Source organism: Hibiscus syriacus, unplaced genomic scaffold (assembly GCF_006381635.1).
Source record: "Hibiscus syriacus cultivar Baekdansim isolate YM2019G1 unplaced genomic scaffold, ASM638163v2 tig00117048_pilon, whole genome shotgun sequence".
Classification (NCBI taxonomy): Eukaryota; Viridiplantae; Streptophyta; class Magnoliopsida; order Malvales; family Malvaceae; genus Hibiscus; species Hibiscus syriacus.
Genome location: NW_024063538.1, coordinates 110,375 through 125,123, shown reverse-complemented (window position 1 = coordinate 125,123; position 14,749 = coordinate 110,375). Strand labels below are relative to the sequence as shown.

Sequence of the window (14,749 nt, the reverse complement as noted above, 5' to 3'; positions counted from 1 at the left end):
CAATTTCCACAATGAGAAATTTCTCCCATTGAATTTTTCAATATCAAATTTCGTTGCCATAGCTTCTTTTACGGATAACTCTCACTATTTCACTATCGTGAATAGTTCTCTGGAACTTTCAAAGAATGGGTAATAACTTCTTATTTTCTTATGTTGGAGGATCCACCTTTTGGTGGCAACCACAAAGACAATAAGCAGATATTACACACTCAAATCTGACTCGGATACCAATTGTTGCGGAAGACGGCTATCGGATAGAGAAAAATCGCAACTGATAATTTGAGAAAATAAAAAAATGAAGATAAAAGAGACACAAAATTTACGTGGAAAACCACTAAATAATATAGGGTAAAAACCACGGACAACGGTAGAAGAATTTCACTATGAGAAAATAGGAATTACAACTTCTCTCGATCTACCAAGGAGAAAACAATGATAATTCTCTCTTGATAAAAAGGAGAAAACAACTCCCAAGAAACTCTCTAAATTCTCTAGTATTGGGAGAAAGCTAGAATGATTTGGGATGGTTTTGAAGCCAAATGAGCTAGGGTATTTATAGTTGAAGCTTAAGGACTAGTTTGTAAATACCCTAAATTACAATGACTAAATTTGAGGTTTTACCCATACCTAAAAATCAACAAAAACTGCACCACTTTCGGTGCCTAACAATCCAATGCACTTTCGGTGCATTTGTTTTTCCAACAGGTTTCTCAATCGAAGGCAAGCTTAACATTTCACTGTTAGAACCTGTCTGCAAGCTTTTACTCTCACCATTAAAGAGGAGGAAGAAGAAGAGAGCTTAACGCTAGTGAGAAGAAACATGTTATGTTTCTGGGTATATTCATTGCATTCATGAATTTAAAGGTCACATATGGTACAAAGAATTGCTCTATCTTCTTGACAAAATATAAATCCCCTCCTCTCCTGCAAGTTAAAACCAAAGCTCATGAATGTTCGATTTCAGATTTAATCGATATTATCTTTTATCTCTAAAAAAATAATAATTCTCTTTTACCACTTAAACTACTTCTAATAAATATTATTAATTACTTTTCAAAGTATTCATGTTATATTAATAATGTTCCTTCGTAATAACGGTTGATAGCAATATTTCTGAAGGAAAAAGATTAAGAGGAAAAAGTCAGATAGTTGAAAGATTTTATAATGATTCTTTATGCTAGTGTCAGACCTAAAATCATAATGACTACTTGTATACTAACAGGTTGAATGGATATGATCATTTTAAAGTAAATTTAGCTTTTACAAGTCACACGAGTTTGCTAGTAAGTATGTCAAGAAAAAATAACTAATCGAAAAATATAAGAATTTCAAAGATCTCTTCTCATTTTAAAGGCTTCAATTGTCGAAATTGTTTATAGAGGAGATCCAAAAGAAGTATAACACTAATAATATCAAATTAAGTTTGACATAGACAAAGATGAAACAATGATTAAACAATAAAGGGACAATTTTATTAAGTAATGTTTTGCATATTAACAGTGTTACAAAATAATTTCTTTTTTCTATCAATTCTTATTTAGAGAAGAAGAAAGAGAATTTTACTTTTTAATGAGTATTGAATACATAACTTAATGAAAAAGATCAAAAGTGTCAACTGATAATTTTTAACCACGTACTCAAGAGATTATTGAGTTACACATCAAATTTGAGTTAATATCTAAAGCCTAGATTGATATTTAGGCCTACAAAATGACCTATTTATTCCCATATTTTTTAAAGAAGAGAAAATACGAACCCGACAGATGTCGCAAAGCAAGGAATCATTGAATTTAGGTTGAAGAAGAGAGGAGCGAGAATGTCAAGTGGCAAGCTTGTTTGCACGGTGAACACAACGATCACATACATCACAAAGGGCAGCTTCATCGGCGTAGCAGAAGAGGGTGGCTTCTTGTTTGCAGCACACATCACACCAAATCTTCATAGCTATTACCTTTCGATCTTTTTCTACATTTGGTTTGCTATTTAAGGCCATTGATGTGTACAACTCATGTAAGTGGAAAACCAAGAAATAAAAAGGGAATAAATACAAACAAAAAGGTATAATTGAGGTATTGGCAGCCCCATTGGATGAACAGCTATAAATTATGTAATAAGGCGAAGTTCTTCTAACTCTATCTGTATATCTATATCTAATATCTGACCTTTGAGGAAACCTCTGGAATTTTTGTAGAATCTAACCTTTGATAAAGGTATAAATCATTTAGACATTACAAATTGGATTCGTATCTGATCATTTAAATTGATTTATTGATCTAAGATTCAACATAAATATGATATGACGATCTGATAAATCAAACTAAACTAAACTAAAATGAATTTTAATTTGATCAATATAAATCTCTACCTAATTTAACCTAAATAAAAAATCATCTGAATTAAAAATAACCCAAATCAATTAAAATAATATAAACATTAACTTCGTAATTTCCTTTAAAAGTATGAACATCATTTCCATTGATGCCAAAGTAATTTGATTAAAAAAGAAAAATTAAGATAAATCTAACTCTAAAGATAATGAAAGTCAAGTTGATAAAGGATATGAACATTAAAAAAATAAAATTATTGTATTTCCTTTTACATATTAAATATATATTAAATATATTAAACTGAATATTATTGTACTTTCGTTAAAATATCTTCTGCACATCAATTTCGTATCAAAGGATTTTTGAATGATTAAAAAATAATTTCGAACCTATGATATTTAGGGAATTTTAGAAGATATAAAAGAAACGTCTCAGAAAGAAGAATATTAGAGATCTAAAAGCTTGGAAAACTGAGATTTATTGACATGACTTGTGATAGGTTCACGAGACCTACCATAACTAAATTCATCACTAGCTGATTATATCTATCTAGTTGATGAATCTACATGTAGCCATAATAATCCTACACTTAGCACCAACTTCAAAACTTATTATAAAACTTCTCGACCAATATCAAGAGAATGAGGGTGACCTAGATAAAACCACTTGATCCTCGTTTATTTCTCTATCTCCTTATAGAGATAGAGAATATTGACACTAGTCAACGATCAATTCTTCAATTACGATGACTCTTCATTCAAATCAAAATAAATCAACTATTTATAACTGTTATAATATATTTAATCTTTAAACAAATATTTTTTTATTAATTTTATCTTAAAAAAACTCATTTTCCCATCATCATTTTTTTTAATTTTATAAAAATTAAACTTCTTTAAAAATTTTGATAAAAGAAATTGGGACATACCAAGGAGACAAATAAAACTTTTTCAGAGTTGGGTGTGGGTGATGTTCTAATGATATTAAAAGCTCCACCAAAAACATATGGGGATTACGCAACTTGTCACTGGAGATAAGGTAGACAAAAGAGAACTTATACTTTTGAATTATTATTATTAAAAAGGTTATCTGATAAATAGATTGTAAAATTTTATTTATTTTAATATCACAAATTTTAGTTAGAGTTTAAATTTAAAATTTAAATTTTAGAATTTAATGATTTAAAATTTAGAATTTAGAATTTTCAGTATTGGAATTCAATATATATAAGATTACGTAAACTTCAATTTTATATCACGTGTATACAAAATATAAGTAATGTAAATAATGGAGATTAATTATAGGGAGTTGGTTATCCACATTTAATTAGTGATTGAAGTGGATAATTATTATTTGATAATTTTACCCATCTAATACTTTTATAAAATATATAGTTTTTTTCCGCTAATGACATACACAATCTGATGATTCGATTATTTTCTTCTCGGAATAATTTTGTCGAAGAGTGTAACACAAGCATATTCCATTTTCTCACTTCGAATGTACGCGATCTAAAAGACTGTATTAACCTTTAATGAATGATATCTATTTTCGAAAAAAACACATATCCAAATGAAATTATTTCTAAAATAATAATTTTTACACGACGAAAAAAATCCTTATGTAATGCACTCTCATTATTGTTATTATTATTATATAGTTTCAGTACTTCTCCCATGCTGATAGTCGATGAGCAATCTTGGACTCTTCCACTTCATGATATCTTTGGAGTGTTCTTATTCGTTTGGATGAGTTTTATATCAAGTTGATTTGAAGAGAATAAAATTTATGATTATTCGAACAATATTATGAGCTTGAATTAAATATATACTTTGTAAAGATAAACTTTTATGATATTCATAATTTAAAATGTGTGTGAATAATTATGGCAATTTATAGATTTTATTAAATTTAATCAAATATAATTGAAAGTTATCTGTTGAATAATAATAATAATAATAATTTATGAGTTTTATTCAATTAATTTTAATTGAAAACGTTTAATTATACTTTTCAATTTGTTGAGGAGTGAGACTTACACAAGTAATTGCATTTTTTTTAAATTTTACGGACATTATTATTAAATCTCACATTGATTGGATATCGTTTTTTTTAATATTTAAATACAATCTTCTAAACATGTATTCATTAAATAATTTAAAATGAGATTCATACATCAGATTCGACTTGTACTGATAATATTTTTAAAAATGTTGTAGGTGAGGAAGTTGAAGTTTACCCATTGAATGACTCAATAGTTAAAATTTTCACTTAAAGTACTCTGTTCAAACAACTCGTTTATAGGATGCATGCATTTTCGATGATTAACAAGAATGGTTATAAACAAAGTTTAGGCTCAGCTCAGAAGTTAAGTAAGTTGGGTTTTACACGTGGCGTATCTTTATTGGTTGAAAAGACGTGGACGAATATTCTCGTGATCCGCAACCATTACTTAAAGAGAAACTTCAGAAAACCTTCTTCCAAGCTACCAAATTACCATTTGAAAAAAAAAATCTCTGAAATCCCGAAAAAGCACGGAGGGTAACAAATGGAGAAGCAGAGCAAGTCATATGTTGTTGTTTTACCTGCCGTGGAAGAAGATCCAGAAGAATTTGTTTTCATCAAAGAAGATGGTCTGTCCCATTGGGAATTAGTTTAATCTGATTTGACTGACTCGATCTGTTTGTTGATAGTACCTCATTCTCTTTCTGCTTTCTGCTTTCTGCTTTCTGCTTTCTGCTTTCGGTATTTTGATTGGTTGAATGTTGATGATCCGGAGAACTTTTAAGGAAATGAATGACCTTTTATTTACATGCTTATGTAGGTTCATCAAGCATCTTAAACCGCTTTTATATGCTCATATAATCCTATCTTAAACCGCTTTTATATGCTCATATTCGAATCAAATTATCATCTTCTAACTCTATTGATTTTGATAAATAGCACGACAAATTACACGATGGATACCTTAACTCTATTGATTTTGATAATAGCACGACAAATTACACGATGGATACCCTAACTTTATTGATTTTGATAAATAGCACGACAAATTACACGATGGATACCGAATAGTGTATCATGGCAGAAACAATGTAGAATTTTATATTAAGAACTACTAAAATTTTAAGAAAGTAAACTTGGGTGAAAATATATTATTAATTGAAAATAAAAAATATTTAAAATACATATTAATTTAATTTTTTTAGAATGTCCATTTTTATTTAACTCCTTTCGATCCATCCCTATCCACCAAGAAAACTGGTTTCACTTTCCAATAAACACCGTGGATAAAATTTCAGAAGCTATTTCCATTACAAATAGGTTAAAATTCATTGAGGCTGCTCCCTTGTGTTTCAAGGTACCTACTGGACAAAGGGCCTAGGGTTCTCAGAAGAATACGGTTCAAATTTTAAAGAATACATATAATATATTAATAACGTGATGCACTAATAAGTAGTAACAATTACCAACATAAATTGATTCAAGTGGTAAGTTGTTTGATATTGTTTAAGTAGGTCTTAAATTCTATACAGTAACAATTTAGTATCACCCTTAAATTAGTAGCTAAAACATCAGCCTTCAAATAATTTTTTTAATTAAAAAAAAAAACTTAGCCTTCCTCAACAATGTGGTGGCTGGTGATATTTGTGACAAGTTAGTTGAGAAAGATAAGTCTATTCTTTTTTATCTTTTCAAAAAAAAATTTAAAAATTATTAATAATATGTTCTAATTATAAATTAATAGTCAAATTAAAAAATTATTATTATTATTATTTTTGAATAATCTGTGTTCGTTACAAGACAATATTTGTTGAAATACACACTTTATAGACGTAGTTGTTCGAACTCATATAATATTTGTTATTTGTACTTGGTGTCAAAGTATAATTTAATATCTGGTTTTTTTCAATCAAATACCTAGATTTTGTGGTCTAATTAATTATTTAAATTTAACTTATTGGTTTAAATTGATACATGAAAATCACTTTTTGGTTCAAATTGATATTTATGATAAATGATTTATTTGTATCAAATTAAATCATGAAACCAAATTTAGGTATCAATTTAAATCAAATTGAATCATAAAACCAAGTTCAGGTGCCGATTCAAACATAAAAGTCAACTTCAAGTACCTAAATGGACAAGTTTAGGTAGCAAATTGAACCTTGAGGCCAAGTCTAGGTACCAAATCGTACGTTGGAGCCAATTTTAATTATGAAAATGTATATTTACCCAAAGAGAGAAAGAAATAATTAGTTTATACTTCATGGGAACCTTCAAATCTTATTTGGTATTTAAACCATGATTGGTAGTCAGTCATTTGAGGCCTGTCCTTGATCATCATAAAGAAGAAAGATCCATTTTTGGCGGGTGTGTAAAGTTCAAACAATTGAAAAGGTTCACTTGATTCCAGAATTCAGATCCATTTCCAAATGCTGAATCCGTCCTTTTCAACGTACCAAGTGCCGGAATCTGTCTTTGTCATTCGATTCCACGTTCAAATTTAAATCGACGGCGCCCGTTGATTTTCCGGTGAACGGTCTCTGATGAAGCGGACACAACTAGATTCTAATACAATGGCGGGAGGTGAAATCACCAACAACTGCTCCAAGGAAGGAGGAGCTGCCAGAAATGAAAGCAATAAGAATTGTATAAACGGCAACGATAACGATACTAATGGAGCCACTAGAAAGAAAGCAAGTGCGATGGATCCGGAGGCTTTCTGTTGCGTGCTCCAACCGGTCGCTTCCGATTCCGGTGATTCCGGTACCGATTACATCGGCATTCGCCGAATTCTTCTATCTCGTAAAGCGGAGTCCGGTTGTTATCGCCGACTTGTAAGTTCCGTGTTTCTGTTAATTCTGTTATGTTTTTTAGTTATGTGGATCTGTGTTCTGATTGTTAGAGAAAATGATTTTGAGCTACTAATATTCCATTTTCATGTTCTTTTTTTGAAATGAAACTTGGCTTGCTTTGCTGAATAATGTGAAGGATTGGAGATGTAATGGAAAAGGTTATGTGGCGTACCGGAATTTCATGCGTAGGCCAAGAAACTGGGAAAAGTTACACACACCAAGCCGCACAAGCACTGCTGGAAATAGGTACTGGAATTTATCCATAAAATTGCTCTCCCTTTTTTAGTTTTTATTTATTTATGCCCTTCAAGAATTGAGGCTATCAATTGAATTAGTTAGATTGAACGTTTGGCAGTGGATGAATTTTGTAGTGGCTAATTAAGGGTGTTTTATGAACAATGAACTACTATTTTGCGAGTGTTATACGATTCTGACATCAGGGTAATTTACTGGTTGATGCAGTGGAAGATGGTTATCAGCTTCAAGTTCATTCTCGCATTTGTTTGAGTTGGAAAACTGGACCAACTCTAGCAAAGTATGTACTGATTACAAATTTTACCATGATCTTTTGTTCTCAATCAGTTATTGGCGTGTAGATTGTAGTTACATTGTTTATTTGCACGATGTGCCTTAACTCATCATGTTCTTGATGATGAAGATGAAAGAACACGAGATCCTAGCATGTCAATGGCTTGAAAACCTTTTCTTTTCTACTATGATGCTGTTATTGTAAGATTCAAAACTTCACTTAAACATGCCTTTTAAAGAATTAAGATGAGTTGCATGCTTTTCCATTCCTGCAGGATAAAGGTAGTGTCCCTGCTGCTTCAAATCAAAGAACAAGTCTCAGCTCTAGAATAAGTGACAGTGATCGCCCACGTCAACAAGCAGTTGAACTTGCATATTCTTTTGTAGGAATGCACTGCATATTTGATCAGGGAAAAGCAGCTGGTACCTTTTTATAATGTTTAAATGCAATCTGGAATTCTTTTATCTTTGACATGCTTTTTTGAGCAGTGTTATTTCAGTCTTTCTAAAACGAAGCAATATGATTGGTCTATAAGCAGCTACAGTTTTGAAGTTTGGGCACATGAGTTCTGATGTACTCGCATATGGGGCATCGGATGGGACTCTGGTAGTTTGCAATGTCTCTGAGCCACCTTCAGTTATCAAGCAATTAAGCGGGCATTCAAAAGATGTCACAGGTTGGATTACCTGGTATTGTTTCAGTTGTCTTTCTTATAACTTAGACATGCTATCTGCTATTTTCTTTCTTTTACTGAGATCACGATCTTGTTCACATGTGATTTGCTTTTTGAAGTTTTAAGTGGAATTGGACTAGATCAAGAAGGTAGCTCACTTTTACTCCATATTGTAAAGCATCTTTTACAGTTTTAGCTGAAACTGTAGGTTAGCAAGGTAGCCACTTCAACTGCATATTGTAAACAATGATGGACCGGGCGCCCCTGAAAATTTTGAATTGTCATATATTTTAGATTTTTTTTTGTATTTTCTATTGATAATCTGTTTTGTCTTCCTAAAAATTTTTAAGTTCGCCCCCTTAAAATATTATAAGTTTGCTCTCCCTAGCATAAAATCTCGTGTCCATCCCTGATTGTAAAGGAGTTTTCACAGTTTAAGCTGAATCAGTTAGATATTACGACCGGGAATATATTTGACACTGTTTGTGAAGGTTGGCATGGTAGAATAACTAGATTGCAGTTCAGAAATTGATGTGAAAGTCGGAGCAAAATTTTCTAGGTAGGAATATGTACCATGCAATATATCAAGTAGGAACACTTTTAAATCTTATTTTTCAGAGAAATAATTTTGGACAGAGTTGATTCAGAACTGCAGATCATCTGTAATTGATAGGAACCATTTTTCACCTAGGAGAAAAAATGGTCTGAGAAGTGGATGCTAATTACCTATTATACGTTAGCGTCATTAAATTTCTAGTTTCAGTAACTAAGATTGAATTTTATTTTGATAACTCCGATTCATTGTGTCACCTGTTTATTAACCATGTTTATGATTTGCCACTGTGTTATCAGATTTTGATTTCTCATCAAACAATCAATACATTGCATCATCATCAAAGGACAAAACTGTGCGAGTATGGGATATATCAAAAGGCGTTTGCATTCGAGTAATATATGGAGTCTCTCCAAAATTGTGTATTAGATTTCATCCTGTAAGTACATATCAGCGATTATAATACATACATTTCATGTCAAGTAACTTATTCATGGTATTCTTCTTTGTTTTATATAATCTGCAGGTAAACAACAACTTTCTTTCAGTTGGCAATGTAAATAAAGAGCTCACTGTAAGCACGCCTCCATGCCTTTGATCATCTCTAGTCAAAACTTAAGGAGCATACTTTGGTGTATGTATGGTCTTATTCACTTCAATCAAGTCCAGGTTTTAATTGGTGGCACTTTTTTTCTGTACCCCAGGTCTTCAATTTCAGCATTGGTAGGGTAATCACCAAATTGAGTTTCGACAGCGAGGTTACTGCAATGGACCATGATCATGCCGGTCAGTTCATTTTCTGTGGAGACGCACAGGTATCTCTTATGTATCTATGTCATAATCCAGGGTAATCAAAGAAATTTTGTTGGTGTTTCAAAAAGTTTCTTACGGAATGATATTTGGTAGGGATGCGTATACTCTGTAAGTATGGACTCCCGCACAGGTACATTGTCGCGTTCTTATCGATATCGGAGTAGCAACAAAAACAAACCAAAGTATCCGGTTACGACCGTGCAGTACCGAAGTTTCTCTTCGATGACAAAGGGTCCTGTGTTATTGACATGCACTCAAGATGGAGTTATCTTGTTCTTCAGGTTAGTTCCGACCGTCGTAGTCATTACCGCCGCGAATGACTTAATGATCTGATCTGCATGTCCGTATTTCAGTGTTGCCTTGGAATCACAAGGCTACCTGACCCTGCGCTGCTCGCTCAAATTAAGTTCGAGGGTTCACAGCACACGAGCATCCTTCTGCCCTCTGATTTCCGTTGACAAGGGAGAATATATAGGTATGTAATCGCCGCCCAGAAGCACTGGCTCCTGATGCTTTATCTGCATCTTTGCTGACATTGTGATTTCTTTTTGCCGCGAAGTCGTCGGGAGCGAGGATTCCAACGTCGACTTCTACGACTTAACTCGGCCGAAGCATAAAAGTGTAAACAAGCTTCAGGTAACGTCGATGTTTCCGACCAACTTTGGTAAACAATTGTTGATTACCCCATAAACCATTGTTGTATGCAGGGTCATAGTTTTCCGGTCATAGATGTAGCCTGGAACCACGGGGAGAATTTGTTGGCTTCATCAGATCTTTCCGGCGTTGTTATAGTATGGAAAAGAGCCAAAACATAAGAGAAGCCAATACTATGATAAACAGAGATACACACAGGTAAAAATGGTTTAAAACTTGACCAAATTGTAGAATATCATATAGACTTTGATGTCGGCAAATAGCCATCATTTAATTAATATATCCAATTCTTTATATTAAAAAGATGATATTTTATATACCTACATGTTCTATTTATATTCAAAAATAAATATTTGATTGAGTCAAATAATTTTTTTAAATAAATCAAGTTTTTTAAATTTTATTTATTAAATTTATAAAAACATAAACGACTAAAAAAATAAAATCTGAAATTACATTATATATTTATAATATTTTTTAAAAAATACTTCTTTAGATAAAATAATAATTAAAAATATAAAGGAACAAAGAATTGATGGTAATAAAAATCAATAAAGAATTGTAATTAGAAAATAAAATAAAATAAAATATATAATTGATAGTAAGAAAAATAATAAACAATTGCAATCATGAGACTAAATAAAATAAAATAAAATTATAAAAAATTAAATTATAGAAAAAAAGAGATTTGTAGTTAAAGAGTATGTAACTTAAATTTAATAAAAACGAACTTAAAATGAAAACAAAATACCAAATCGTTTTAAGTTTTCATTATTTAAACTTTATAGATTTGAAGTCAGTTTAAACTATAACTCAAATTAAAAAATTTAAATTGAACCAAAATTCAATCTATCCATATATTATATTTAGGTATTTAGACATAGAAAGTCTATTCACTGAAACAAAATAAATCCTTAACAAGAGTTCAAATCTCAAAGATTTGATACAAAAAGAACGCATAAGTCCCCATTATTACAGAACACTACATGCAAAAAATAAAATCAACGGTAGAATTTTTTTTTTATTTCACACAGCAACTTTTTAATGCTTATGACCATGATGACCGGGTAGTTTCTCTTTTATTTTCTCTATTATACCCTTTTTCTCGTTCCCATCGCCGTCGTGCTGGTGGTGCTGGCCCAATGTGGTGGTTTTTATGGCCTCAGTTCTGGTTCCCGATTGCTCCTCCTCCGGAAACTTCCCACCTGATAGCTTCTCCTTTACTTTCTCCTTCAACCCTTTCTTCCTTCTTCCACCCTTCCCATCATCCTCCGACTATAAAGCCGTCCATAGGGAAGAATACAACCACAGTTAAAACTTTAACATACTATAAATATAAATTCAGTAAAATAAAAGTCGGTTTGTCTATCTTCATTACCGAGCTCGAGCTCGAGCTGTTGGAGCGGTGAATCTTTTCTCCGCCGCTGGAAACCCCCCAATGCAGGGGCTGCTGCTGCTTCTGTTGACGCTGCAGCTTCTGTTGCGGGTGGTCTGCGGCAAAGCCAGTGTCAGGTCCCATTAATCCCGATGGCGTCCTCGTAGTTCCTGGATGCTTGGTGGCAACACCGGTGACATAAACCGGGTTGCCGTGTTCGTCGGTGAGTTGAACAGGGTTGCCGTGTTCGTCGGTGAGTTGAATCGGGTTGCCATGTTCGTCTATTAAATCAGCCATTCCGTTTCGTACCGTTAAAATAAGATTTAGAAAATGATTTGAAAGAGCTTAAACAGTAAAGGGAAGGTGTGCTATATATATATAGAGTAAGGGCTGGTTTTATATTGCATGTATACGTAAGTATATAGTTTTACACGTAGCAAATAGTACGTTCAAAATATTGCCACGTTAGGGAAGCGTGGAGTACACGTGTAAATAAAATAAGCGAGTGACAAAATGAGTAGGTCGGCTGGTCTGGCATTACCGCATCAGGGACTCCCTCGCCCATACAGTGTAGTGAGAAAAAAATATTTTTTCATAGATATCCGATATATTATTTTTTGAATTAGGATTATTTTTATAGTATTAAAGATAAGATACCAAGATTATAATGCGATTTCATTTTATTTGATGAAAGGTACATGACAATTCATGTATCTTCAGTTTTATAGAAGAAGAAAAATTGGTCAGTAATAATGAAGATATATAACAATCTTAGAATTTTCTAAATTTATTGTAACAAATATCTTAATTTGAAAAATAATCAATGAAGTAAATTATTTGAGGAATTTTCTTTTTCAAACACAAAATTAAGGGAAACCTAATCTCATTGGTGAATGAGTGTATTATATTTATTTAAATGAAAATAATTATTTTTATCTTATTCTTTTATCAAAATAAATTGTATTATGATTTCTTTTGGATGAATCAAAAAATTTTAGATCCTGAAATTTAACATGTTTTAAAATTATTTATTTTTCAAAAAAGACATGTCTAATATAATATATAACATAATCATTTTTAAATTTTAATATTTCTAATAAAATATTAATGTTTCTTACTGTTCAAGACATAATATTCTTTATATTTAATCTATTGACACTCTTTTCACGGGCTATTATTATAATTATTTATCTCACTTATTGGATGCATAATATACAATCAGATGGTTTAAAATCATTCTAATATCATTTTTCATTAGCCCATTATTTTTTTTCTTAGAAACTATAATAAATCGAGAATATAAAAGTTTTCCCCCATAAACAGTAACATCTCCAATACAAAAGTTTCTCCCAAATTGTTCGACCAACATTATTTTCGATCTTCAATTTTATAAATTTTCAGTCAAATCTATAAAAACGAATGGTCGTAATCCACTATCTTTTCAATTTTATAATAAATAGAAATAGAGACGATATAGGCATCAACTTTTGATTTAGGGTCTGTCTTTTTGCTATCCCCATTCAAAAGCCCGTTATAAACAAGTAGGCTTTTACATTTGATACACGAATTGGGCTATCCACAAATTTTCTCGTAATATTAAAATATACCTAAATATTTATTATTATAATAAATATTCAACATCAATAAAATACTAAATTTGAATATGATGCATGGTGATGATGAAAATCATTTTCTCTTTTCTGTTTCATGTCCACATTAATACTTATGGCCTTCAATTATATTGGATGATGAATTGAAGAGGGGAAAGGTACATATTGGAGTTAAAATTACACCCACCGAAATATATTCAAATAGATATTATCTTGTAACAAAAAAAAAAGATAAAAATGATGATCGTAGATTTCGATTATGATATTTTCATTTTTATTTAAACTATAATTTATTAGTTATGATGTTAAGAGATTTGAATGTTATAATAATTTGTGAAGTGTAAAGAGAAATTATTAAAGAAGGATAAAGTTTTTCTTAAAGAAAAAAAAACCCTTTTATTGAAAGAATGAAAGATTATTATTCGACATATGAAATCATAGTCATGAGCTTAAGGTGATTATTAGTGAAGATTGATCACTTGTTGATGAATATATATATTTGATAATTCAAATTGGCGTATAAGAAAAAGAAGATAATATTATCTATCTCAAGCTATTGGATATCTTTCTTTATGCTTGATTGAAATTCGATTTCCCACCAAAACCACTAAGAAATTGATATTCCCCAAACCTAACTATAGATAGGGATGACAACGGGCCGGATATTGGTCTTTCGTCCTCGTCCCCGTTTAAAAAATTCATACCCGTTCCCGTTTAAAAAACCGCGGGGATTTAAACGGGGATCCCCATCGGGTAATCGGATAAAACCATGGGAAAACGAGTATCCCCGTTTAGCATAAACAGTTATTTAAACGGGTATCGGGCCGGGTATATATATATATATTTAAATTAAATATATAAATATTATATATATATATTTTAATTTAATTTTAATTTATTAATATTATATATATAATAATAATTATTTTTAATATTTATCGGGGCGGGTATCGGGCCGGGTAATCGGGGCGGGGATTCCCGTCCCCGTCTCCGTTTAGCATAAACGGTTTTTCCCCGTCCCCGTTTAATTCGATTTTCGATTTTCTCCATCGGGTTCGAGTTTTTTTGCCATCCCTAACTATAGAAATTGTAAACCTATATATATATTGATTGATTGGTTGGATTTTTATTTTAATTTGTAAATATAAGAAATCAAATATAATTCTAAAAAAAATTAAAAATGAATATAAAATGTAATCGAATTAACAATCAAAATATATTTAAGAGAAAATAACCTCATTGACCAAAAATGCCTTATAATATACGATTTGAACCAACTTTTTTTGGATTTGCCAAAATGACCAACTAAATCGCAATGCGATCGATAATTCGCAATGCGATCTCCGGTATCGCAAA

At 31.4% G+C, this 14,749-nt stretch overlaps 2 protein-coding genes across 2 annotated transcripts; one reads left to right on the top strand and one right to left on the bottom strand.

Moving 5' to 3' along the window:
• Positions 1-6,907: 6,907 nt before the first annotated feature.
• On the top strand, positions 6,908-10,608 carry LOC120197524 (WD repeat-containing protein 13-like). Its single transcript, XM_039199029.1, has 12 exons — positions 6,908-7,168; positions 7,323-7,432; positions 7,649-7,721; positions 7,990-8,137; positions 8,254-8,391; positions 9,241-9,380; positions 9,468-9,515; positions 9,646-9,756; positions 9,848-10,035; positions 10,108-10,229; positions 10,314-10,390; positions 10,462-10,608. The coding sequence occupies exons 1-12, from the start codon at positions 6,908-6,910 to the stop codon at positions 10,567-10,569; spliced, it is 1,524 nt and encodes a 507-aa protein (XP_039054960.1). The 3' UTR covers positions 10,570-10,608.
• An 836-nt stretch (positions 10,609-11,444) lies between these two features.
• On the bottom strand, positions 11,445-12,080 carry LOC120197449 (late embryogenesis abundant protein-like). The gene is made up of 2 exons (XM_039198976.1): positions 11,787-12,080; positions 11,445-11,683 (listed from the first exon to the last, which is right to left on the bottom strand). Exons 1-2 carry the CDS (start codon positions 12,078-12,080, stop codon positions 11,450-11,452), a joined length of 528 nt encoding a protein of 175 aa, XP_039054907.1. The 3' UTR covers positions 11,445-11,449.
• Between the last annotated feature and the right edge of the window lie 2,669 nt (positions 12,081-14,749).

Bases quoted from the DNA above. Each gene is read 5' to 3' on its own strand.
- LOC120197524 (XM_039199029.1), top strand. From the start codon at position 6,908: ATGGCGGGAGGTGAAATCACCAACAACTGCTCCAAGGAAGGAGGAGCT. The intron at 7,169-7,322 runs GTAAGTTCCGTG...AATAATGTGAAG, and splicing joins CCGGTTGTTATCGCCGACTT to GATTGGAGATGTAATGGAAA. The intron at 10,391-10,461 runs GTAACGTCGATG...TGTTGTATGCAG, and splicing joins AAAGTGTAAACAAGCTTCAG to GGTCATAGTTTTCCGGTCAT.
- LOC120197449 (XM_039198976.1), bottom strand. From the start codon at position 12,080: ATGGCTGATTTAATAGACGAACATGGCAACCCGATTCAACTCACCGAC. The intron at 11,684-11,786 runs GTAATGAAGATA...ACGGCTTTATAG, and splicing joins ACAGCTCGAGCTCGAGCTCG to TCGGAGGATGATGGGAAGGG.